Source organism: Brachypodium distachyon, chromosome 1 (assembly GCF_000005505.3).
Source record: "Brachypodium distachyon strain Bd21 chromosome 1, Brachypodium_distachyon_v3.0, whole genome shotgun sequence".
NCBI classification, from domain to species: domain Eukaryota; kingdom Viridiplantae; phylum Streptophyta; class Magnoliopsida; order Poales; family Poaceae; genus Brachypodium; species Brachypodium distachyon.
The window spans coordinates 15,536,577-15,561,438 of record NC_016131.3 but is presented as its reverse complement, the minus strand read 5'-3'; the positions used below and the strand labels follow the sequence as shown (position 1 = coordinate 15,561,438).

At 43.5% G+C, this 24,862-nt stretch overlaps 2 protein-coding genes, 1 long non-coding RNA gene and 2 pseudogenes across 5 annotated transcripts; 4 read left to right on the top strand and 1 right to left on the bottom strand.

Annotated features, from left to right (window-relative positions):
* Positions 1–254: 254 nt before the first annotated feature.
* LOC112268542 lies at positions 255–4,072 on the top strand. Of its 3 annotated transcripts, none has more exons than XM_024460665.1 (2): positions 255–640; positions 3,319–4,072. In XM_024460665.1, exons 1-2 carry the CDS (start codon positions 348–350, stop codon positions 3,341–3,343), a joined length of 318 nt encoding a protein of 105 aa, XP_024316433.1. In that variant the 5' UTR covers positions 255–347; the 3' UTR covers positions 3,344–4,072. The 3 variants fall into 3 exon arrangements, with proteins under 3 accessions (XP_024316433.1, XP_024316434.1, XP_024316428.1); XM_024460666.1 differs by lacking the exon at positions 3,319–4,072 and adding an exon at positions 2,795–3,208 and having other exon boundaries at positions 256–640; XM_024460660.1 differs by having other exon boundaries at positions 269–640; positions 3,420–4,066.
* Positions 4,073–7,957: 3,885 nt separating this feature from the next.
* Positions 7,958–12,263, bottom strand: LOC112269763. The gene is made up of 2 exons (XR_002961728.1): positions 12,066–12,263; positions 7,958–10,433 (listed from the first exon to the last, which is right to left on the bottom strand). It is a non-coding gene; the product is annotated as an uncharacterized LOC112269763 (long non-coding RNA).
* Positions 9,585–11,819, top strand: LOC100834969 (annotated as a pseudogene).
* Positions 12,264–13,188: 925 nt separating the features above from the next.
* LOC100834662 lies at positions 13,189–17,437 on the top strand. Its single transcript, XM_003559828.4, has 3 exons — positions 13,189–13,728; positions 14,255–16,445; positions 16,654–17,437. The coding sequence occupies exons 1-3, from the start codon at positions 13,391–13,393 to the stop codon at positions 17,086–17,088; spliced, it is 2,964 nt and encodes a 987-aa protein (XP_003559876.1). The 5' UTR covers positions 13,189–13,390; the 3' UTR covers positions 17,089–17,437.
* Positions 17,438–18,224: 787 nt separating this feature from the next.
* On the top strand, positions 18,225–24,269 carry LOC100834361 (annotated as a pseudogene).
* Positions 24,270–24,862: the final 593 nt, after the last annotated feature.

Sequence of the window (24,862 nt, the reverse complement as noted above, 5' to 3'; positions counted from 1 at the left end):
CAAGCACTGCCCCAATGACACTGTAAATTTCGTGGTCTATTCCAACACCATAAGTATTGTTTAAATCCCTGGTTCCAACATTGCAATTGATGGTTCAGTTCGCAATTGTCCACCAGTTTTAAACAGTACTGAATGTCAATCCCGGCTTGTCCAAGGCCTAGAGCCAGCCATTTTGTTGGCCTGGGCCGGCGGGCGTTGGAAATATCAGGACCAGGCGGGCATGTGAAAGACGACCGGTCCGTCCGTGTCAATTGCGCTAGCTGGTGTAGGAAAATCTCGTCACAACGTCCGGAGTTCATAAAACGAAAAACAGTGCTGTCACCGTTTTGGCCGGCAGCGAGCTACATATGATAAAGCCGAGGCGCGCCTCATATAGATCACCGGAGCGAATGGCGAACGTCGCAGAGCACCGCATACAGATCGATGGCGAGCAGCAGCAGCAGCAGCACGCCGGCGCCGCGCCGGAGAGTTGGCTGAACCTGTTCGTGTACCTGGTGGCGCTGGTGGAGAGGGTGGGCAACGCGCTGGGCACGCTGGCCTTCACCTGGTCCACCGTCGTCCTGCTCGGCGGATACCCCACGGTGCTCTCCTCCGACGACTTTTGGTACCCCACGGTCTTGGTTTTCTTAGAAGCCGCCAGGTATGCCACTGTATATATACTCTCTTCTTTTAACATATTGCAGGTCATACGAGCTTAGTGGTGCATTTAATTTCTCAAAAATGGTCTTTTGGATCATATCTCTCAGCAACTTATAATCTGACAGATGGTAATATAAAATTAAATCCAAGCGGATGGACACTATTTTAAAGTAATTTACTAGCATTGTTGCAACAAGAGCTCTATAGGAGTCGATTTTAAAGGAGAAACAGTCGATCTTTTTTTATCACTCACAATCGATTTGCATCAAAACTTACAACTTTCCAAGCAAAACTCTACAAAGTATCAACTTCATCTGGCGTATGAGAATTGTACTGTTGAGAATAATATATGATCAATTAGTTTAATTATTAGTAGGCACCGTAACCGTGCGTGAAAAACTTGGGACGCAAAGGCAAAAGTTTGTCACACCAATGCATGTATTGGTGCCCCTTCAACCTGTATATATATCATCATCCATCAATGGAATAGAACAGAGATTTTCATTCATTTCATTTCACAACACGTTATCAGCCACGTTTGCTCTACAATAAAAAAAGGTGAGGATCATGGCATCCTACGACCTACCCCTAGTTCTAGTTGCAATGGTAGAGTTCTTGGGCCAAGAGGGCAGCCGCCGGGGAACTCACCGCCGCCGCTGGGCTCGCCGCCGGGAGCCTCCACGCCGCCGCTGGCTTGCTCGCCGCCGCTCGCCCCGCGCGGGTGGCCGCCACACTCGCCACGGCCGCCGGTCCATACCCGTCTGTGCCCCTGCCCACCGCGCCATCGGCCACGGACGCCGAGCCTCGCCACCAACGCGGAGGCGCTCGGCCTCTCCTCTCCGTCCCCGACTCCAGCGCCGCCGCCCCCCCCCCCCCCCCCCGGCATCCGGCCAACGCGCCCTCGCGCGCGGCCTCCTCCGCCTGCGGCCAAGGCCCCCTCGGGCGTGGCCTCCTCCGCCTTCGGCCCCGCTGGCCCCGCGCCGCTGCGCCTCTGGCTCCCGCTGCGCCCGCCCCTGCAACCGCGGCCGCCGCGCCCATGGCCAGCGCCTCGCCGGCCCGCGCCCTGCCGGCTCCTTCCTCGCCGGCCTCCGCTCCACCGGGCTGCGGCAGAGGAGCGAGGCAGACGGCGGCGGAATCAGGGAGAGTGGCAGCAGCGGCAGCGTCGGGGTACCGCCCGCGCCCGAGCCCTCCCTCCCCTTAACCGCACGCCCCTATCCCGACCTGGGCCGGCCGAAAGGCCGCTGAGGCCCAGGCCCAGGACGCCGACGCCCCTGCGCACGTCCCCTCCCCCACTGGTTCGGCCATTTTGCAGAAAAGTCCGTGTGTTTTCGGCTATTTTCGATTTGGTCCATGTATATATTTAAATAGTTGTATTTTACATAACTATAGGTCCTTACACTTATATTTATTTAGATTCCAGTGGTTTTTAGGATATTTTCCACTAAAGACATATTTCTATGTAAATGTCAATGTAAATATTATCATGTTCAATGTGTTTGTATCATATGCATCCCCTATTACATGTGATATTTACGCCTTTGCAATTGAGATTATTATTTCTTGCATTTTTTAGAATTTTGCTTCAACAATTTAGTCCCAAAATGGCACCAAAAATGCTCAAATTAGACTTGATTCAAGAAAAATCTCCATTCGTGATAAACAAAATTATCACCACGTGACTACCTCAATTTAATATATATGAATCACAAGATACTATAAACTTTCAATAACGGTAAAACGATATAATTGCGTTGAATGTTCCGTGTTAACATACACCTTATTGAAAACAACAAATAATTTCGCGTAGTATTGAGAGGTCTACATTGTGTAAAAATGCACAATGACTTCCTTCACCGTGCTCTTCTAATATTAAATAACACAAGGTGCTACAGCCTTTCAATAACGGTAAAACGATATAGTTGCGTTGCGTTGAATGTTCCGTGGGAACATACACCTTATGGAAAGCAGCGAATTATTTCGCGTAGAACTGGGAGATCTACTATCTTCAAAGTGTTATTTGAGGTCTACACTATATGAATTTAATATTGATTAAATTTCATGCATTTTATTGCAATTTACTTACAATAATGACCACAATATTTTGGTTTTACCTAATAGTAATTGACAAAATCAATGGTTTTTCAATCCCACGTAGGACAAAATGACTGGGAAAGAGTTTGATGAACTCGCCCTCGACGGTCTAAACTATCCAACTTGGGCAATGGACGTAAAAGTAAGCCTTGCGTCACGTGGACTTTCAGCGGCCATACAACCTCCTATAGAGGGACAAGAGCCCATCACAGATCTACACAAATATAATACCTTATACATTATAAGGAACCACATCCATGTTGATCTCAAATTAGAGTATCTCATGGAAGAAAATCCATACACACTATGGCTTGCCCTTCAAACTAGATATGAACAGCAGAAGGCCGTAATTTTGCATGAAGCCACACATGAATGGACTCAACTACGCCTACAAGATTTTAAATCTGTTGGAGAGTTCAATCATGCCGTTCATAAAATTTGTTCAAGATTGCAATTTTGCGAGAAGGAACCTACTGAAGCGGAAAAGATCGAAAAGACCTTATCCACCATGCTTCCGGCCGATAGGATCCTCCAGCAACAATATCGTGCACGTTAATTTATTCTGATCTTATCCATGTTTTACTTCAGGCCGAAAAGCATGATGAACTTCTAATGAGAAATCATCATCAGCGTCCGGTAGGCGCTGCACCTTTACCTGAAGTACATGCTAATTTTCAGAAGAATAACAGGTTCAATGGATCGAATAATCGACGAAACAACTTCAAACGCAAGCAAAAGGGCAATAACAACAAAAACAAGCCACATGTACAGGAAAAGGGAAAAGGCAATTCCAATCCACAATACGACAAATCTAAAGTTTGTCAAAAATGTGGGTGCTACAAGCACATTACAAAGAAATGCCGTACCCCTCGTCATTTGGTAGATCTGTACCTACAATCCGTAGGACGCAAGCAACCTGCTCATCAAGGACCAAGATTTGAATCACATTTCAATTTCCAATCCGACAATTCCAAGGAAGCCGGTTGTTCGCAAGATGTCAATGAATCACCAAGCAACAACCCAAAAATCCGATCGTCCGAGGATCCAATGAGCACGGAGAACATGATCGTTGAATTTACTTCAAATGACATGTATGGAGACCTAAGCTAGTTTACCTATCTCCAAAATAGATATTATCTATATTTATGTCCAAATGTTGTTGTAAATATTTATAGTAAATGTTGTCATCTATATTGTAATATTACATTATTGTATCAACATATTGGTACCTACATATTTGACATATGTATTGTAAATTACGATATTGTATCATCACATTGATACTTATATAAAGTTTGTATGTATTCTACATATCTATTAAGAATTTCTATTAAAGTTCTTCATTTTCAATATATAGTTTTCTACGGGAGTCAATCCAAAATGGATGAAGAATTTTGCCCAGTGGACAGGGGCTCCATGAACTCTATACTTTAATAAGTTATAGAGATATCCGTCCAAATGGGATTCATATTGAAACCCACGATGACAACAATTGGAATTTCTCATTTCAACAAATATAACGGATATGGCAACCAAATTCTTGAAAAATTTCTTTATCGTCCGGATTGTACTACACATACACCACACCCGTAGCAAATGTTGCGTATAAGGTAATTTTTCAGAATGTCACTACATTCCAAATATGGCATAGTCGCCATTCTCACCCTGGATTAGGGATGATGTGAAAAATTACTAGCAATTCCAATCTGTTAGTCATGGCTTAAATACTGCTAAATTTCCTCAATATTCAGATTCCAAGTGCACTATTTGTGCTACATGAATGTTAATTTTGGGACCTTCATATCTCAAAATACTAGCAAAACCACTCAAATTCCTTGAGCACATTCAAAGTGATAATTGTGGTTGCATACAACCATGGTCTGCACTTTCCCTGTATTTCATGGTTCGATAAGTTCATCTACACGATGTCTCACGTGTGTCTTCTATCCACACAAAACCATGTATATGCTAAATAATGAGCCACTGTAGTAAACTACAAGCTCACAATGCTGGATATCGAATTAAATCAATTCGAATTGACATTGTTGCAAAATTCTCCTTACATGCTTTAAATGATTATTGCATGGTTTTGGGGGGTTGAAGCTCAACACTATGTCCCATATGTCCAAACTCATAATGGTTTGATTTGAATATCTGATCAAAGCATATAGCTCATTACACATGATTTTTACAAATGAATTGCAACTTATCAACCTCATGTTAGGTCACGCAGTTCTACACACTACCGACTTAATTCATAAGTGAACAACTTCATATTGTAATTATTCCCCTATCCTATTTATACGTGGACATCTACCAAAGATTTCCCATCTGCGATTATTCGGTTAAATACCGATATCACCACTCCAGCGTACATCAATGGCCCCTCACAGATTCGGGATCTATGTGAGGAATAACTGTATTTTCCGTCATTTACAAATACCTTGAGCCCCAATCAGGGGGAGTTATTTATGGCTAGTACACTGTCTATTTCACCGAGGAGCATTTCCAGGCATTAGGGGAAGATTTCAAGTACCAGTAAGAATGCCAGGAAATCAATATTAATGTCCAACACATTTTCTCCTCAAATCCACGTACTTAAGGATCTGAACCTTTAGTTCAGAAAATCATTCATTTGCAGCACATTGCAAATAATCTGCCATACTCATTTACTGACTACAAAGGTATCATACAAATCCTTTAAATCATGCAATTAATGTGCCTGAAAGAGTGGAGATACTAATAAAAAACCAAACAACTCCCCATTTAATACACGAGGGGGAGAAGTATGGCCACACCACATGATTCAGCTCCTCGCAAGCAACAAAGAAAACTTCTGAGTATACTCTCAAAAATCAGTAAATGCAATTCAACTTCACGTTGATAGATACAAAATGGGTAATATACACCCAGTGGAAGGGAAATCTCCACAAACCCAGCTCAATAGTGCACACAATGACTGGGACATCGAAATACCTAAACTTAACCGCATTGGGAAACTGCGAATAGTTATCATGGGTACATAATCATCTATACGATGATCTCACGTGTGTCTGATCTACACACGGAAACATGCACAAAAGACTACAAAATTGTCGACATACATTATGCACTATAATTGCAAAGAACCTCCCGAATGATCCTGGTCCAAAGACCATGGCCATGGCATAGTGTGTAAACACTCGGACTGGATTCAATCGAAGGATGCAATGCAAGCAGAATCAGCTTCGCTCAATAAAAAGGAAGGTATCAGCGAAAGTAATACCTACACCAATTTTCTTTTGAAAGATAAATGAAAATAATGAGGTGGTGAAACTCAAAAGCGAGTCTTGTAGCACAAGGGTTCACGCAGATACTCGAAACCAATTCTCCATATATGCATGAAATCATTTTTCCGATAACGCATTTCAATGGCAATTCTAAATCGTCTATTTATGTAGTCGATAGACATAGTGACAAAAATATATTTATGAGTCACTTATTTTAGACATATAGATTCCTCGAGGAATCCCAATTTCCAAATGCACACAAAAGATGCAACATTAATAGTGTAAACCTTAATAAGTCACTATATGGCTTATCAACATAGTCTGCCAAATTGGTAAAGCTGACTAAATGATTTTATTTCACTGAAGAAATACTCAAACAATGATGATTGTCCAAGTGTATACATCAAGAAGTTTGGTGATACATACAATCACCTAAAGACGGAATTCAAAATGAAAGATTTGGGTAAAACCAAGTTCTGCTTAGGTTTACAACTTGAGCACCTTCCCTCGGGAATATTGGTTCACCAAGCTATATATATCCAAAAAATCATGGAGAAATTTAACATAGACAAATCCTATCCATGCAAACACCTATGATAGTTCGATCTCTAGACGTAGAGAAAGATCCATTCAAACCAAAAGGTGATGGAGAGGAAATTTTGGGACCTGATTTCCCATATCTTAGTGCTATTGGGGCATTAATGTACCTAGCAAATTGCATCCGGCCGGATATTGCATTTGCGGTAAATTTACTAGCTAGACACAACACAGCTCCAACAAAACATCATTGGGTAGGAGTCAAGCAAATATTTCGCTACCTACTAGACACTAAAGATCTAGGTCTATATTTCCAAAAGGAAATCCAAAACTCTGAATTAATCGGATACACTGATGCTGGCTATTTATCTGATCCCCACAATGCCAGATCCCAGACCGGTTTCGTGTTCCTACACGGTGGGACAGCCATATCGTGGAAGTCTTCTAAAACAGACTCTAGTGGCTACATCCATAAATCATTCGGAAATAATAGCCTTATACGAAGCGTCTCATGAAAGTATATGGTTACGCGGAATGATTAACCACATACAACAATCATATGGTATTGGTTCGACTGAATCACCAACAATTATCTATGAAGATAATTTTGCTTGTGTTACTCATATGCAAACGGGTTATATATAAAGCAATATAACTAAACATATTGCACCTAAACTATTCTATCCTCATGAATTACAACAAAATGGGGAGATAAATATCTTGCAAACCAAATCATGTGATAATCTCGCAGATTTGTTTACTAAGTCCTTACCCAACTCCACATTTCAGAAATGTGTATATGGGATTGGTATGCAACAATTTAAAAATTTGCAAGCATCAGGAGGAGTGTTCACCTGAGTTTAACCTGTTCACAACATCATATTGCACTCTTTTCCTATTATGAGTTTTACTCACTAGATTCTCATAAAAGGTTTTTAATGAGACAATATTAACATAAGATTATATGTCATATTCTCTATTTTCCCCACCGGGATTTTGGTAGATAATATACAAGACATATTTATTGTCCACATAATCCAATATAAATTATCAAGAGACAATATTCAAAATATGTTATATCATTTTCTCCTTAATTTTTTCCATTGGGTTTTTAAAGGAGTTTTCATAACATATCGATATTATTATTATTTCCTTAATATTTTTCCCACAACGTTTTTGGAGGAAATTACAACATTACAAGATTCCATGATGATTCAAGAATATACAAGTCAAAGAAGCAAATTGATCAAGGAGGAGCGTTGAGAATAATATATGATCAATTAGTTTAATTATTAGTAGGCAGTTACTGTAACCGTTCGTGTCCCAAGTTTTGGAAAACTTGGGACGCGAAGGCAAAAGTTTGGAACACCAATGCATGTATTGGTGCCCCTTAAACCTATATATATATCATCATCAATCAATGGAATAGAACATAGATTCTCATTCATTTCATTTCACAACATGTACGAAATCATGTCAAGATCAGTTTGTTATTTTATACTCCCTCCGTTCCATAAAGATTGGCACGGTTTTGAACTAGAACTAGTTCAAATCCGTGCCAACCTTTATGGCACGGAGGGAGTAGCTGCCAATCTGCCATTGTGGTCTGGATGTATGCATGTTGATCGACTATGTTTTGTGGAATGCCTGCTATCCTTTTTGCTTAATCGTGCAATAATATGCACCTCAGGACGTTCAGCCGCAACAACAATGGGCTGGATTACCAGTTCTTCCGCACAAGAGGTGCTTTCAAGTCTCTTGGCTGGAATGGCTTGATCTGGACCGTATGCCTTTTAGATGTTATGGTGTGCGTGATGATCTCGAGTAGCCATTTGATGAAATATATAAGGATTATATTTCTGGCAATCCTTGTGATTGGACGTTTTCTAATTCCAGGAGCTGCAAGACTACTCATATGCAATTCACTATCCCGTGCAATATCATTATGGAGCCCCATGGTTGCAATCATATTGCTAGGTCCCTCTGCACCATATAGCTACCATGCTGAGCAAAGGTATCATCGAATTCAAAGGTTTACTCCCAGAAACCTGATGGTCAAATGGACAGTATACCTGGTACTCTTTGTGATTGTACTCCTACTTACAATTAGCAAACTTCGGTTCCCATCTATTGTCAAACTAGCAGATTGTGCTGTGGGCCGAAAGCTCGTATCTTGGCGTAGAGTTGCAATAAACTTGTGCATGTTTGCTGCCATGGTGATGCTGCTGTACACTTTTGATGGCATGCCTCGATTATATATCATCACAATACAAGTATATGCTCTAGCAATAGTGTCATTTGGCAACTTGCAGCTTCCAGCAGCACTGTTGCGCATCATGATGGCACTAGATCGCCTTATGTTACAAAACTACTACGGTGATGATGCGCACATTGACAAGTCAAACCTTGGGGACAAAACAAACCTTGTGTCATCTCTCAATATTTTCTATGTGATGGTGCTTGGCCAAGGGATACTCTACCTTGTTGCATGCATCCTTTAGGTCTTCTCATTCTTCCTTCGGAGATCCCTCGTCCAATGTGCTGGATTTAGAGGTCAGTCAGGTGTGGACTGTGTCAACCAGTACTATGCACACGCATTTGAAAAATGCATGGGAGGGGCTGTGCTTGCTCCAAAGAAGATCAGCCTCATCAAGTTTGCTGTGCATACTTTAAAATCAGATTCACCCAAGAAGCAGCTCTACGGGGTTCAGATGCTGCATAACTTTCTGAAAAAGGAGCACCTGAGGACTAAAGTCATCTCAGAACTTACCACTTCTACCAAGACATTGACCTCATTGTTCAACATGTTGGGATGGACAAGTGAAGGTGATAAAGATATTAGATCATTTGCCACAAAGGTCACAGCTGAGCTTGCTAATAGTATCCGAGTTGCCCCTATCCCAGGTGCAATGCAGCTCATACCCTCACTTTTGGACACTGTTCACCAACTGGAAATAAAGGATCCTCTTCTGGACACTGAGAGCCAAGAATCAAAGCCATATGCCCCATTTCAGCAAGTTAGCATGGATGGACAGAACTCCCCGGTACTTAAGTGGTGGAAAAAGATGGCAATATACTGCTTGATTCCGGCAGAGGAGCCATCCAACATGGAAGAACAGAACACCCACATGATTGGATGCTGCAAACAGATTACAAAATGCTGGTATGTTCCAGTGGAGGAGCCATCGACAGACCAGGATCTCCTTCCTGTACTGGGCATGTCAATTCTGGACAGGCTTGGTAGCTTTGATCTTGAAAACTGCAAGGAAATCAGCAAAGCAACAGGTCTCATCTCAAAGATCATAGAGTTTACAAGCAACAGAAACAGTATGAAAAATGCTGATGAGGCACACCAGACGCTACTGAAAGGTTCATAATTGAAGGTGCTGACAAGACTTGCAGGCACTAAAGGGAAGTTTGGTGTAACTTTACGACAGAAGATTTCAGATCATCCCTTCCTTTTGAGCAACCTTGCCGAGATCTTGGATGACAACAGGAGCAGCGGAGAACTCAGGAAGCTGACAGCAGAATGCCTTAGAAACCTTGCCATCGACGGAAATACAAGGGAAAATATTGGGCACATCCGAGTGATCATTGGCAGGCTTATGCATGCATTTCTCAGCCAAGATACACCCTCAAGTACAGATTTAGATCACTTGATGCGAAAGGTTGCCGGACAAGCCCTGGCAGTGCTCGCAATGGAGAGTCCCAATAATTGTTTGGTCATGTTAGCAGAACCCGGGTATGTATTCATCAAGGAACTCACAATCATGATCCATAGTGAAAAATGCATGTACGTAGCAGCAAGCCTGTTGTGGAATATGTGCATGCATGCTCAATCTGAGCTCGGCAACTCGGACCTGAAGGAACTTTCACACATCTTGCGAGAGGTGAGCCCTGCAAATTTAAGCTAGAAGTAAAATATGAGAAGTGGATTTGTGTAACTTACTATCTGCATATGCTCTCGCAACATTTTCCTTTTCCAAAAATAGACCGCATACTTTTCTTGTTATGGAGATTTCCTTGCACAAACATGCATAGTACCATGGCATTTTAAGTTTATATCATCTAGTTGAGTAATTTGAAAATTGTGAGAAACAATAAGTAAAAACAAACCACTGGTACAGATAAGCGCACCAAATTGAAATTAAATAGCTCGCAACCATCCTTCACTACCACATAACAAAATATGTGCAGATGTAACTGAAACCGTAGATCCTACACATTCTTATCATCTTATCATTCACTACAGGTGTTGGAAGGAATAATGGATGAAGAAGGAGCAGAACTAGAGATCCGAGATCCTTGTTGGCCTTAGTTCACAGATATGCAACGTCATTCCTAAAAACTTTGCCCGAGAACTCAAGCATGGTCAAATTAAGGAAAGATTTATACAGAAGCTTGTCAATGCACTAAACTCACACATGATACCCACCGCTCATTGTCCCGGGATCAGGAGGGCTATAGTTGAACATGCCATATACATGATGGAGTACGATCTTAGCTACGTCAACTATTTCAAGAAATGTTGGATGATGGGAGCACTGCTAATGGTAGAACGTACACCTTCAGTGGCTGAAAATTACAGGTTCTTCTTGGGCGATGCAGGACTCATGGAGCACAGCATACCCCTATACACTCTTGTGGCTAGAGCAAAAGAATTGATGAGTTGTGGATAGCTGCGACTGCGAGGCATCAGCAACTGTCACCTGAACATGTATTTATATGATATTGTACTACGTACTGGTCTATACTAGGGGCTTGTAGACAGGCCCAGTTTGCTCACCACTGTTATGGGTTATCGATTGCAATTCAAGAAGGAGATCCATGAATTTAGAGTTGAATAGTTGATCGGTATACATACCTTGTAGACAAAGGATGTCTGTGTGTGTGTGTACATGGCTGTTTTAGAACGAAGTTCCGAGTATTACGGTTTAAGCCCAACTCCCCCTTCAGAATTTTAAGCCTGGCGATTTGTGTTGTTCGACACTTTGGAGGTACTCCCTCCATTTCATAATTCTTGTCTCAAATTTGCCCAAAAATGGATGTATCTATTTCTAAAAAGTGTCTAGATACATGTAAGATTTCGACAAGAATTATGGAACGGAGGGAGTAGTAATTTAGCAAATGGTATAACAATGGAGTACTCCACTCACGATGAACCCACTTCAGTCCAGATTCTAAACACGCATTAAGTTCCTTCTAATTGCTCCAATAAACACCATTGTGTGGAAATCTCAAAATAATCAAGTAATTTACACTGAAGTTGTTTTTAGAGGTACTCGCGACCCATTTAGCCTCTCTTCCTCGTACTTGAACAGTCAAATGCGCCTCAACTCGCATCGCGCGATTTGAGTGGAAATAGCAGAACCGCAAACCCTAACAAAACCTTAGCACCAAGCAACTTCCCCAGCAGTGCCGTACCTCGGAGCTCCGTCGGCGCTCGGTCGAGTGCCACCAACTCCAGGAGGATTAAAGGAACGCAGAGAGAGAAAGAGAGATTAATCGGAGGCGAGAAGGCAAGCGCACCTGTCGATTTAGGGAGGGTTTGGGAGCCGGAACGCGATCTCCACGCAGCCAAGCTATATATCGATCTATCCGTAATCTGTTGCGCTGCGCCGCCGGCGCGCATTGGCGCGGTCGCCGCCGGCCACACAGGGGAAAGGAACCACACACCACGCCTCGGACTCGGGGTCGCCGGGGTCGAGCCGGCTGTGCTCGCGGCAGGCGTTTAACCCGCGCGGGCCGCGCCCCTCGCACTTAAAGCCCATTAGTATCTGAGGTGCCGTCTTCCCTGCTGGCCTTATCAAGAGTTTTTTTATTTATTCTCAAAAAAAATCAAGAGTTTTTTTTGCTCAAAAAAAGAGTTTCTCTCTCTCTCTCTCAAATAAGAGAGTGCACTTTGACTCCAGCACGAGAGGTTTACTTTTCTTAAGCCATGAACCAATTCTAATGTAACTTTGTTTTGATTAACAAAGCCGTGTGACTTCGCTAAAAAAACAGGTCAAGAGTTTTTTTTCCTCAAAAAGGGTGCCATTGGACGTAAAAATGAAAAAAAAAAGTGAGAAGTGGCCTTTGTTGTTTGCCCTCAAAAGAAGAATGGCCTTTGTGGATTCAACTCTTGTATATATGAACCCACACTAGAGAAGCCTCCTACTCGTGATGTCAGTGGTGAGAATAATAGTGAAATGTACAGTTCGACGCCTTAGTGAAAACCATATGGGTGCGAAAATTGGCTCTGGTTGACACCTGACAATGATTTTGTTTTCCCTAAACAAAACCTGTAGCCTTTATACCCAACCAAACCAAATTTTTTGTTCTAAAATATTTCGGTTCTTAATTTTCCTATGAACCGACCCGTCAAGATTTCCAAAAAAAACCGAACTTTCTGAAACCCCGAGGAACCGAGCCGTTCAGTTAAACCGATTACCCAGGCTGAATATCTAATTTGAGGAGACGCGGTCATATTCTAATCCATGCTCCATGCATGGAGCTAACTTATGATCAGGAGATGCGTGTTGTCGTTTAACGTGCTCGAATGCTCGATCATGTGGATGCATGCCACTGTGGCACCCAAAAGCAGCAATCAGCAATGGAATCAGCACTCAGCAGCGCCCCAATCGTACGTGATTCCGAGAAAGACCGGTGATGCCCGGTGGACCCTCCAGTATATATTCCCAAGGACTTTTACCCACACCCGTGACAGCCCACTACACTACATATGGCACATATCGTATACCTAGCACGCGTGTGCTTAATTGTTGGTCAGCAAGCAAGGCCGTCTCTACTACAAGAGAAACGTTAGCTAGCGAGCTAAGCTAGGCTTCTGCTCATCCGGCTGGTCTAGCTAAGCAATGGCGCCCAACGTCGTCGACGGTGCTGCCGGCGCCGTTGGGGGTGAGCACCGCGTCAGGATGCCAGCAGTTATTCCTCACGGTGGCGGCGGAGCAGCGGCAGCGGGCAAGGCCGCCGCCGCTGCCACGCCGGCCGAGAAGGGGCTGAACCGCTTCGTGCGGTTCGTGGTGCTGATGGAGAGGGTGGGCAACGCGCTGGGCACGCTGGCGTTCACCTGGGCCACCGTCGTCCTGCTCGGCGGCTACGCCAGTGACCTTGGCAAGGATGATCCCAAGGACGACGGCTCCCACTTCGATTTTTGGTACGCGACAGCGATAGTGTTCCTGGAAGCCACAAGGTAAATATAATTATATATGCATGCAAACTGAACTATATATGCTGCTCCCTCTGTTCCCTCCATGCCTAAATGTAAGAAGTTCTAACTTTATGCCAAGTCAAACTTTAACCAAGTCTACAGAAAAAATCTACAAAATAAACTAATTGGCATCATGCGTAACGGTCCAAACTTGAAACTAGCATGGTATTTATTGGAATCTTCCATACTTGAAACTATAGTTTTTCACTCTACAAAATATGCTCTACCTCGTTATTGGATCAATCAATGCCACCAAGGCAGCTTAGCTACTGAAACCAGCACTGCTATGAACTTATGATCTACTCCGTCCGATCCTAAATTCTTGTCGTGGTTTTAGTTCGACAACAAGAATTTAGGATCGGAGTAAGTACTACTTTTTTTTGTTTGAGAATCTTATCTACTCAAATTATGTTTATTCCAGTTGCATGCCTATTTTCCTTAGAAACTTTGTGATATGGCTTTGTTATTTATATCATGCCATGACAACACCAATACATACATACCTCAGGATGTTCACCCGCAACAACAGACTGGATTACCAACTGTTCTTTAACACCAGGGGTGCTTTTAGACCAGTTGGCTGGAATGCACTGATTGCGATCTTATGCTTCTTCGATGTTTTCGTGATCCTATTGAAGAGAGATTATATGTCCAATGTGGGCCTTCTATTAATGGCAATAATACTTGCAATTGGCCGGTTCCTGTCTGGGCTGAAACTACACATATGCAATCCGCTGCGCCGTGCCACATCGCTATGGAGTCCCTTGGTTGCAATCCTACTGATGGCTCCCCCTCTGCCAGATTCTGTTAGTCAATACATATATGATGATCCTTACGATCATCCAGTAGACACATCGACCAGATGGATTGTGTTCACAACACTACTTGTGCCAGTGCTTTTGGTAACAATAAGTAGGCTACGGTTTGCAAGAATCATCAAACTAGTGGATAGTACTCTCGGGAACAAAAAAGTATTTTGGCGTCGAGTTATTGTAAACCTGTGTATGATTGTCGCGCTGGGGATGCAGGTGTTCATGCTGCGTCTAGATATGGACCTCTCTGTGATCATGATAGTCCAAGCGTGTGCCTTAGCAGTGGTGTCATTTGGCAACTTCCAGATTCCAGCAGCGGTGGTGCGCATTGTGCTGTCACTGTTGCGCCTTGGACCAATTGGGGACAACACTAAGTACGATCATAACCTCGTGGCATCTCTTAAAATCTTCTACGGGATGGTTCTTGGTCAAGGAATGCTTTATGTTTTGGCTTGTGCGCTCGAGTTCTTCTCATTCATCCCTCGGAGATACCTTGTCCGATGTGGTGGATTTAGAGGTCAGCAGGGAGTGGAATCTGTCAATCTGTACTATGCATATGCCTTCGAGAAATGCATGCAAGAGGGTGTGCTTGCTCCAAAGAAGATCAGCTTCAGCACCTTTGCCATGGATTCTGTGAACTCAGACTCATCCAAGAACCAGTTCTACGGGATATGGATGATGCACGGCTTTCTGCAAAGTGAACCAACCAAGACATGGCTCCTTTCAGAACTTACCAGTTCCAGCAAGACGATGACCAGAATAATCAGAATGTTGGATTGGAAAAGTCAAAAGGATACAACTATCAGATTATATGCCGCAAAGGTCACCACTGAGCTTGCCAAGGACCTCTGTGTTGCCACTTTCCCCGGTACAGTGCAGCATGTATCTGCAGTTTTTGACGTTGACAGTAGACGGAAAAGAGGAAACCCACTTCTGGATGCAGATGATGAACAAGAAGAAAAACAAGATCATTTTCTGAGCACAGAAGATAGCCAAGAGGAAGAACATGACGAGCTAAGGGATGTGGCTCATGACCAAGAGCAAATAAGAGACCAACATCAGGGCACCGATAACCAGAAGGGAACACAAGCCATCTCAACCCAACCAGTTGTCATCAACGAAGAGAATTCCTGCATGCTCAGGTGCTGGCGGCGGATTTCAGATTTCTGGTCAATTCCTAAGGAGCAGCCATTAACAGACCATGATTTTCTACCTGCACTGGCCATGTCGATTATAGGCAATCTTGCTGGTTGTGGTCAGGACAACTGTGTGGAAATCGTCAAAGCAGCAGACCTCATCCCAAAGATTATAGGATTCACAAGCTACAAAAGTGACACGACAAGTGATGTGGTACGGCAAAAGGTCCTACTAAAGTCATCACTGAAGGTACTGCAAAGGCTCACAAGAATTGACGGGGAAATTGGCATAACACTGAGGTATGAGATATCAAAACATCGCTTCCTACTGAGAAATCTCACAGAGATCTTGCAAGACAGCATGAACAGCCAGGAATTCAGAAAATTGGTGGCAGGAATCATTAGAAACATTGCCGTTGATGGGAGCATAAGGCAGGAGATTGGTCGCACTCAACTGACCATTAACATGCTCATGCAGGCATTTCTAAATACAGAAGGAACCAAAAGTACCGATGCTGATCACTTGCTAGAGAAGGTCGCAGGGCAAGCACTTGCAATGCTGACAACAGAGAGTGTTCAGAATTGTTTGGTTATGTTGAAGGAACCAGAGTTCATTAAGAAACTCAAGATTATGATCCATGATGACAAGCTCATATATGTGGCTGCAACTCTGTTGTGTAATCTCTGCCAGCATGCTCGAACCGAGCTCACCGAGTCGGACCTGAAAGAACTACCTCATGCCTTGCGAAAGGTGAGCCCTGCTAACTCAAACAACAAGTCAACTATTAGAGATACCTAGTTCAATTTTCATTTGTCCTTGTACTTGAGTTTTTAGTGGAAGTTTGGCCTGCAATTTTGTACCTCTGCACAGTTATTTAACACTGAACTATATAGGTGTAGCTGACTAGCTGTACAGTATATTTTTAGTTTTTTACAAATCATGATATATTTCACTGCAGGTGTTGGAAAGAATAAAGGACATAGAAGGGGCAGAACTAGAGATCCTCATTGGCCTTAGTTCACAGATCTGTAAAATCATTCCTGAAGACTTTACCCGAGAACTACATGACATTCAGATTAAGCGGAGATTTGTGAACAGGCTTGTTGACGCGTTGAATGCAAATACGAAAACTAGAGCTCAGCCTCATTGTCCTGGGATCAGGAGGGTCATACTTGAACAAGTCATTAACATGGTGGAGTGCAATTATTGCTATGCTGCCTATGCAGACTGTTTCAATGAATTCAAATTGGCAGAAACACTGTCAACAGTAGAACAGACATTGTCAGAGGCCGAGAACTACAGGTTCTTTTTGGGCGACACAGGGTTGATGGAGTACAGTACACCCATCTCCGCTCTTGTGGCAAGAGCAAAGGAACTTACTGCCCATGACTGATAACGATTCGTCCGTAGATGGTAGGACTTATTAATACATAATTTCCCCATTTATAAGTAATATGGGAATCTACATCTACAATTGTGTCGAAGTGTTCATCCCAATATAAGAAGGGACACCTTGAATTTAGATTTGATATCAAGAGCGGCAGTTGTTGCGAGGTCAACAATCCAGGGATTGGAATCACAAGGGCATGATATAGTTGGAGTATGATTTTTAATGATACGTACTGTCTTTTTTGGAACGAACAATATTTTCATTTGCAATCAAAAGAAAGTATATTGTAATTATAATCATATCGCCTTATATCTAATTTATTTCTCTGCTTGGTTACCACTGGTACTTTCAATTCATATTCATTTGCCCTCAACTGTTTGTAAATCGATGCTTGTGGACAACACATTTTAGCATAAAGTTTCAGCAAAATTTCCACTTGTGCATGATCCTAGTGCTGCATTGTGATTCAATATGAAATGATAAACCACTTGTGTGTGATCCTAGTTTTGCATTTCCAGTTCAAGACCAAACTCCATACCCTTAACTCCATGTTTGGAGTTGGTTTCTTTCTGTTGGCTGTGTTTGTGCATCTTGTTATGCACGGGTCGGGTATTTGAACTCATGTGTTATATATCCTTGATGCGACGATGAGAATTCAATAAAATTTCCCTTATAAAAAATGCCTGCCAGCGTGCATTGTCTGGCAATGCATTCATCAGTCAAGAGGTGACCAATTCAGTAGAGGTTCTACTAAGACTCATGATTAATTTTGAATAATGATGTTAACTAAGAACCGTGTAGTTTAGTAGCGGATGGCAGGACGGGAGCATGGCAACAACACACCACACAGCAAACACTGTCAATTCCCCTTTCGTTCCCCAGCACCACACTAGTCAGTACAGTAGCAATCTGCAATCCCCAGATACCACTAACTGGAAGCTGCTACACATCGATTAGCCGCGCTGCCGAATTGGGCGGCTTTGAGACCTAAAGCTTGGCAATAGACGGCCTAATATTCTCCGATGGGGTGTTGGAGGCCGGAGATCCGGCGGCTCTCGCACGCACCGAGCGCGGAAGGCGGCGGGCGGAAAAGGGAATGCAGGAAGATTGGAAGAGACGGGAGCAGACGTAAAGGGCACCTGCGGAGTTTGGGTGTTGGAAGTCCACGTCGAGCTGCTCGCTGCCGTGGTGGAGTTGGTGGCCGCGGCCCGTCGAGGGGCTCGACCGGCTAGCTCCTCCCCGCTGTCGCCGCTTCCCAAATCACTGTTGTCTAATTTATACTTCTTCTCGTGTCAAAGAAAAGACTTCTTCTGTCTCTAAATAGGAAAAAATTTAGAGTAAACAGCGCAAAACCATCATTTTTGGAGATTAGGTTGGGTAACCAAACCATCTAAGGTGTAAATCCGAACCCGAACAGTTGAATCTAGTCGCTAAGCTGATTTGTGACAACACGGACCCATTCGCGACACATGTTCCCACGGCAAACTCGTCCGCCGCCTCACTCGCCCTTGCACCGAGCCTAGAAGCCACGCTGCGCCGCCCTGAGTTTGTCGCGCCCTTCCAGAGGTCCGAGCGCGCTCAAATCCGCCGCGCCGGACCCTTCTTCTCCAACTCAGGTGAAGCACCCGCCACCGTTTCAGCCACTCCCCAGTCCGGTTGTCTCATCCCAGAGAACTACGTCAACACCATGGAACCGAAGACGCCGTGGCTCGGACCTCCCACGCCCAGGCGCTCCTCCGCCGCCTCCACGAGATCCTTGTCACACCACCATCGTTATGGTCGCCTCGGCGCTGACGGAGCCAACTTCGATGCCTTGCCGTGGATCGCGGTGATGAGGCCCCTTCACCGTGCACCGAGCAGAGCTCCGCCAACTTCGCCGTCTTCCTCCTCTCTAGTGAGCTCCGCCGTCGCCACACAAACAAACTGGTGGGTTTATGTTGCCAGAACCGGTTTGAACATCTAAATTCGACTGTTTGAACTCGGAGCAACAGACTACACCAAAAGTGGTGATTCCGCGCAACAAAAAATCAACATGGTGGTAACCTATCCCAAAAGTGGTGGTTTTATATAATTTACTCTAAAATTTAGAAAAGTTCAACTAGGTTTATGTAAAAATATATTAGCGTGATACAATACAAAATAAATACAATGTGCATACTTATTTTTTATGGATACAATGAAACTGTTTTAGTGCTGTAAATTTTGATCTTTTTTTTCTATATTGTTGTATAAACTTAGAGAAAATGAGTTGTGACTAATCTGGATGTGATCTAAATAGATCGTTAGAGGTGGAGGCGAAGTGAACAAATGCGCTACATTGACCATTGTTTCAGTTCAGGTCACATGACCCGGGGAAAAAGTTGGCACTCACAAACGTGAGCTAGCTCGTGTGGGAAACGGACGGTGGCGCGTGAGGCCGGGCAGCGTTCAAAGCAATCAGCAACAGAACTTGCAGCTAGCGCGCATGTTCCGAGAAAGAAAGTTGCCACTCACTAACGAGTAGTACCATGTTCTAATTAGACCTTAATTAATCAAACTTTGCATCAATGGATGCCTGGATGGGATGGCATCCGATCCTTTGCGTGTTAATCTGCCTCTAGCCGTTCCCTTAATCAACCTCGTTAATTAAGTTAAGTACATCGCCGTTGAGATCGAAGGCGGCCTGAGCACTTGAGCTAGCCGCCTAGCAGCGCGTTGTCTCCCAGCTCGGCGGCGTCTAATTAAGCAATATGCCCAGCGGCGCCGGCGGGGGATCAGAGCACCGCCTCCAGATGCCGGCTCACGGCGGCGGATCGGCGGCACCCATGGCGTCCGCCGCCGCAGCAGCCAAGCCGGAGAAGTGGCTGAACGGCTTCGTCCGCTCTATCGCGCTGATGGAGAGGGTGGGGAACGCGCTGGCCGCTGGGCACGCTGGCCTTCACCTGGGCCACCGTCGTCCTGCTCGGCGGCTACGCCAAGGACCTGAACTCCCACGAGGATGGATTTTAAGTTTGCCACGATCATAGTATTCCTCGAAGCCGCGAGGTACTGTCGCAAACTATTTTAACTGCTTGCGTCTTCTTGTCCCTCGAAATTATGCTACTCCATCCTCCGTTTCAAAATGTATGGCGTTTAACTTTTATTAACTGTCAACTCGATTTGAAATTTGTCCTAACTTATATATAGCAAAAAATATCGACATATGGAGTGCCAAACTAAGATATTAATTATGTGAATATATTTCACAATAGTGATGATCATCATTTGACCTCATAGATGTTGATTATTTCTGTTATATAGTTGGTCAACCTTAGAAAGTTTCACAATCAACAAAAGTTATACACCATACATCTTGGAACGGATGGAGTACTCCAGTAAATAGTGGTAACAATTATCTCAGGATATACAAAAAATACCAATAAACTCCATAACTAATTTTTCATCAAAGATTAGGTCTCCCACAGGCCATAATGGATCGTCTCTTAGATGTTGTCCTTAAGCCCATAATAAATGATAAGGAGACCATCTCACATTGTCTCTTAGTGTCTATCTAAAGTACAAGGACACTAAGGAGACCATCTCACATCGTCTCTTAGTGTCCTCCGATCCATAATAAGGTGTCGGAGATTTAGTACAAAGTTTTGGGTCAGGAGAGTAGCATTTATTTAATAATAGTGTGAAAAGACAGTCGCTAACGTAAGAACGGTTTTCTCACTAATTGTGTACCACGTCAGCAAAATGCTTAAGATAACTTGCTAAAAAACCATTATGAGAAGTATTACGATTCATACTTGAAAGCTGAAACTAAGTAAATATGGTATGTATTGAAAACTTCCATCTTGAAAGTCGAAACTAGCTTTTGTTTTAAAAAAGACATACTTTCTCAGATACATAAAAAGTGTCGCCAACTTAGTACAAATTTTATACTAACTTAGTATAAAATGGGCGATATTTTTTTTGGATCGGAGGAAGTATTGTCTACCTCTTTCTTCCCTGTATCTATCAGTGCCACCAAATTGCATGCCTGTCTTTCTTACGAACGTTATGATCTGAATTTGTGATCTATATTATGTCCATTTAATGATGCCCATATATATACATGCCTCAGGATGTTAACCCGCAACAACAGGCTGGATTACCAACTGTTCTTCAACACCAGGGGTGCTTTCAGACCTGTTGGCACGAATGGACTGATTATGACCCTATGCTTTTTCGATGTTTTCATGATCCTACTGAAGAAAGATTATCTGTCTAGTATGGGCCTTCTATTGATGACAATAACACTTGCAAGTGCCCGGTTCCTGTCTGGGCATAACCTGCACGTAGGCAAACGGCTACGCCGGGTCACATCGCTATGGAGCCCCTTAGTTGCAATCCTACTGATGGTTCCTCCTCTATCTGTTCACGTTAGCGACAACCCAGATGATGATAAATATGAAATAAAACCATCAATCAGGTGGATAATATTCACAACACTACTTGTGCCAGTGATATTGGTAACCATAAGCAGGCTGCAATTCCCTATAATCAGCGAACTAGTTGAAAGAGCCTTGGGCAGCAAGAAAAGAACTTGTCGTCAAGTTCTCCTAAACTTGTGCATAATTGCGGCCCTAGGGACACAGGTGATCATGCTAGGCATAGATCCACATGAGAAGTTTCCTGTCATTCTAATAATCCAAGTGGGTGCCCTAGCAGTGCTGTCATTTGGCAACTTCCAGATTCCAGCAGCAGTGGTGCGTGTATTTCTGGCACTGTGGAGCCTCAAAAAGCTTAAGGACAGAAATGCTTACGATGGTAACCTAGTGGCATCTCTTAGAATCTTCTACGGAATGGTGCTTGGACAAGGACTGCTCTATCTTTGGGCTTGTGTGCTCGAGTTCTTTTCGTTCATCCCTCGGAGATCTCTCGTCCATTCTAGCGGATTTAGAGGACCGTGGGGAGTGGAATCTGTCAATCTGTACTATGCATATGCCTTAGATAAATGCATGCATGATGGCGTGCTTGCTCCAAAGAAGATCAGCCTGGGCACCTTTGCCATGGATTCTATAAACTCAGACTCATCCAAGAATCAGCTCCACGGGATTCAAGTGATGCACAGCTTACTGCAAAGGGAGGCAACCAAGGCACATCTCCTTTCAAAACTTGCCAATTCTATCGAGACGGTGGCCAGAATAATCAGAATGATGGATTGGACATGTCCAAAGGATGCAACTGTCAGATTATATGCCGCGAAGGTCACTCTGTGCTTGCAAAGAACCTCTCTGTTGTCACTTTCCCTGGTACAGTACAGATTTTATCTGCACTTCTTGACGCTGACGGCAGACCGAAAAGAGGAAACCCACTTTTCGATACTGTTGATGAAGAAAAACAAGATCCATTTCTAAATACAGAAGACAGCCAAGATGAAGAACACGACGCAGTAAGGGATGTAGCTGATAACCGAGAGCAAAGACGAGACCAGCTGTTGGGGACTGGTAACCTGGTGGAAACACAAGCCAGGTCAACCCAGCCATTTGGCACCAACGAACAGAACTGCATGCTCAGATGCTAGCAGTGGATTTCAGAATTCTGGTCAATTCCCCAGGAGCAGCTGTCGACAGACCATGATCTTCTCCCTGCACTGGCAATGGCAATTATTGGCAGTCTTGCTGGCCATGATCAGGACAATTGTGTGGAAATCAGTAAAGACGCTGACCTCATCCCGAAGATCATTGGATTTGCAAGCTACAGAAGTGACACGATGAATACCGAAGCACAACAAAAGGTCCTGCTGAAGTCATCACTGAAGGTGCTACAAAGGCTCACAAGCATTGACGGGGAAATCGGCATAACACTGAGGTACAAGATATCAAAACACCCCTTCCTGCTGAGAAACCTCACAGAGATCTTGGGACACAGCATGAGCAGTCAGGAATTTAAAAAGTTGGTGGCAGCAATCCTCAAAAATCTTGCCGTTGATGGGAACACAAGGCAGGAGATTGGTCACATCCAACCTATCATTACCATGCTGATGCAGTTATTTCTAAGTGCAGAAGCAATCACGAGTACCAATGCTGATCACTCGCTACAGAAGGTTGCGGGGCAAGCACTGGCAGTGCTGACAACAGAGAGTGAGCATAGTTGCTTTGTTATTTTGAAGGAACCAGAGTTCATTAAGAAACTCACAGCTATGATCCTGACCAATGATGACAAGTACATATATGTGGCTGCAAGCTTGTTGCGTAATCTGTGCTTGCACGCTGGACTCCATCTCACACAATCGGACAAGAAGGTACTACACCATCCCCTGAAAAAGGTGAGCCCTGCTAATTCAAGCAACAAGTGCGCTATTGGAGGTGGATAATGAAATTTTCATTTGCTCTTGTGTGTATGTTTTTGGTGAAAGTTTGACATGCATTTTTTTACTTCTGCGTGGTTATTTATCACTGAACTATATAGGTGTAGTGGTACATTATATTACTACTAATCATGACACATTTCACTACAGATGTTCAAAAGAATAATGGACATGGAAGGGGCAGAACTAGAGATCCTCATTGGCCTTAGTTCACAGATTTGTGAAATCGTTCCTGATGACTTTGCCCGAGAACTACACAACAGTCAAATTAAGCGGGCATTTGTGAAGAGGCTTGTCATCGTGTTGAATGACGGACCTAGTGCTCATTGTCCTGGGATCAGGAGGGTCATACTTGAGCAAGTCATTTGCATGGAGAATTGCAATTATCAATATGCAGACTGTTTCAACGAATTCAGGATGATAGAAGCACTGTCAACGGTAGAACAAACAATGTCGAAGGATGAGAACTACAGGATCTTCTTGGGCAACAAAGGGTTCATGGCATATAGCATGCCTATATCTACTCTTGTGGCAAAAGCAAAGAACTTATGGGTCGTGAGTCGCGACTGATAATGATTCATTCACTGATGGTAGTAGAACACAGTCAGTTTCCCCATTTTATAAGTGAGTTGTAAGAGAATCTACGTCTACAGTTGTGGTGAATTTTCTATTACAATTCAAGAAGGGATGCCATCAATTTATATTTGATATCAAGAGCGGCAGATTGCGAGGGCAAAAGAACAATCCTGGGATTGGAGTCGGCATGATATAGTTGTAGATATATCATGTCTGTAATCTAATTCCTAATGATGTGTACTGTCTTCTTTAGATGAACAATATTTCCATTTCTAGTAAAATTAAAGGATATTGTAACTAAAATCATATTGTTCAACTTCTATCTGTAATTATTTGTCTGCTTTGTGACCACTAGTTTTTTAATGCATATTCATCATCTGTCTTCAAATAATTGTAAATCAATGCTTGTGGACGTTTCGGGTGAGTGCCACCTGTGCATAAAGTTACAGCAAAATTACCACCTGTGCATGATCCTAGAGCTGCATTGTGTTAAATGCTAAACCACATGTGCTGTTGTACATGAATCATGATCCTAGTGCTACATTTCCAGCTCAACACCAAACTCCACATCCTTAAAGTTCAAGCCCGGCAGCGTTGTCTGGCAATGCATTGAGCAGTCAAGAGGTGACCAATTCAGTACAGATACTAAGACTCCATGATTTGGGAACATGACGATTTTAAGTAACAACGAACCGCACAGCAACACTACTGTAAATCGCAGTTGGCCCCAACAGGGGTTAGTTAGTACAGTAGCAATCCCCGGATACCACTAACTGGAAGGTTCTACATCGATTAGCCGCGCTGCCGATTTCGGGACCTACAGCTTGGCAATAAACGGCCCAAACCTCTCCGACTGGTGCCGGAGGCCGGAGATCCGGCGGCTTC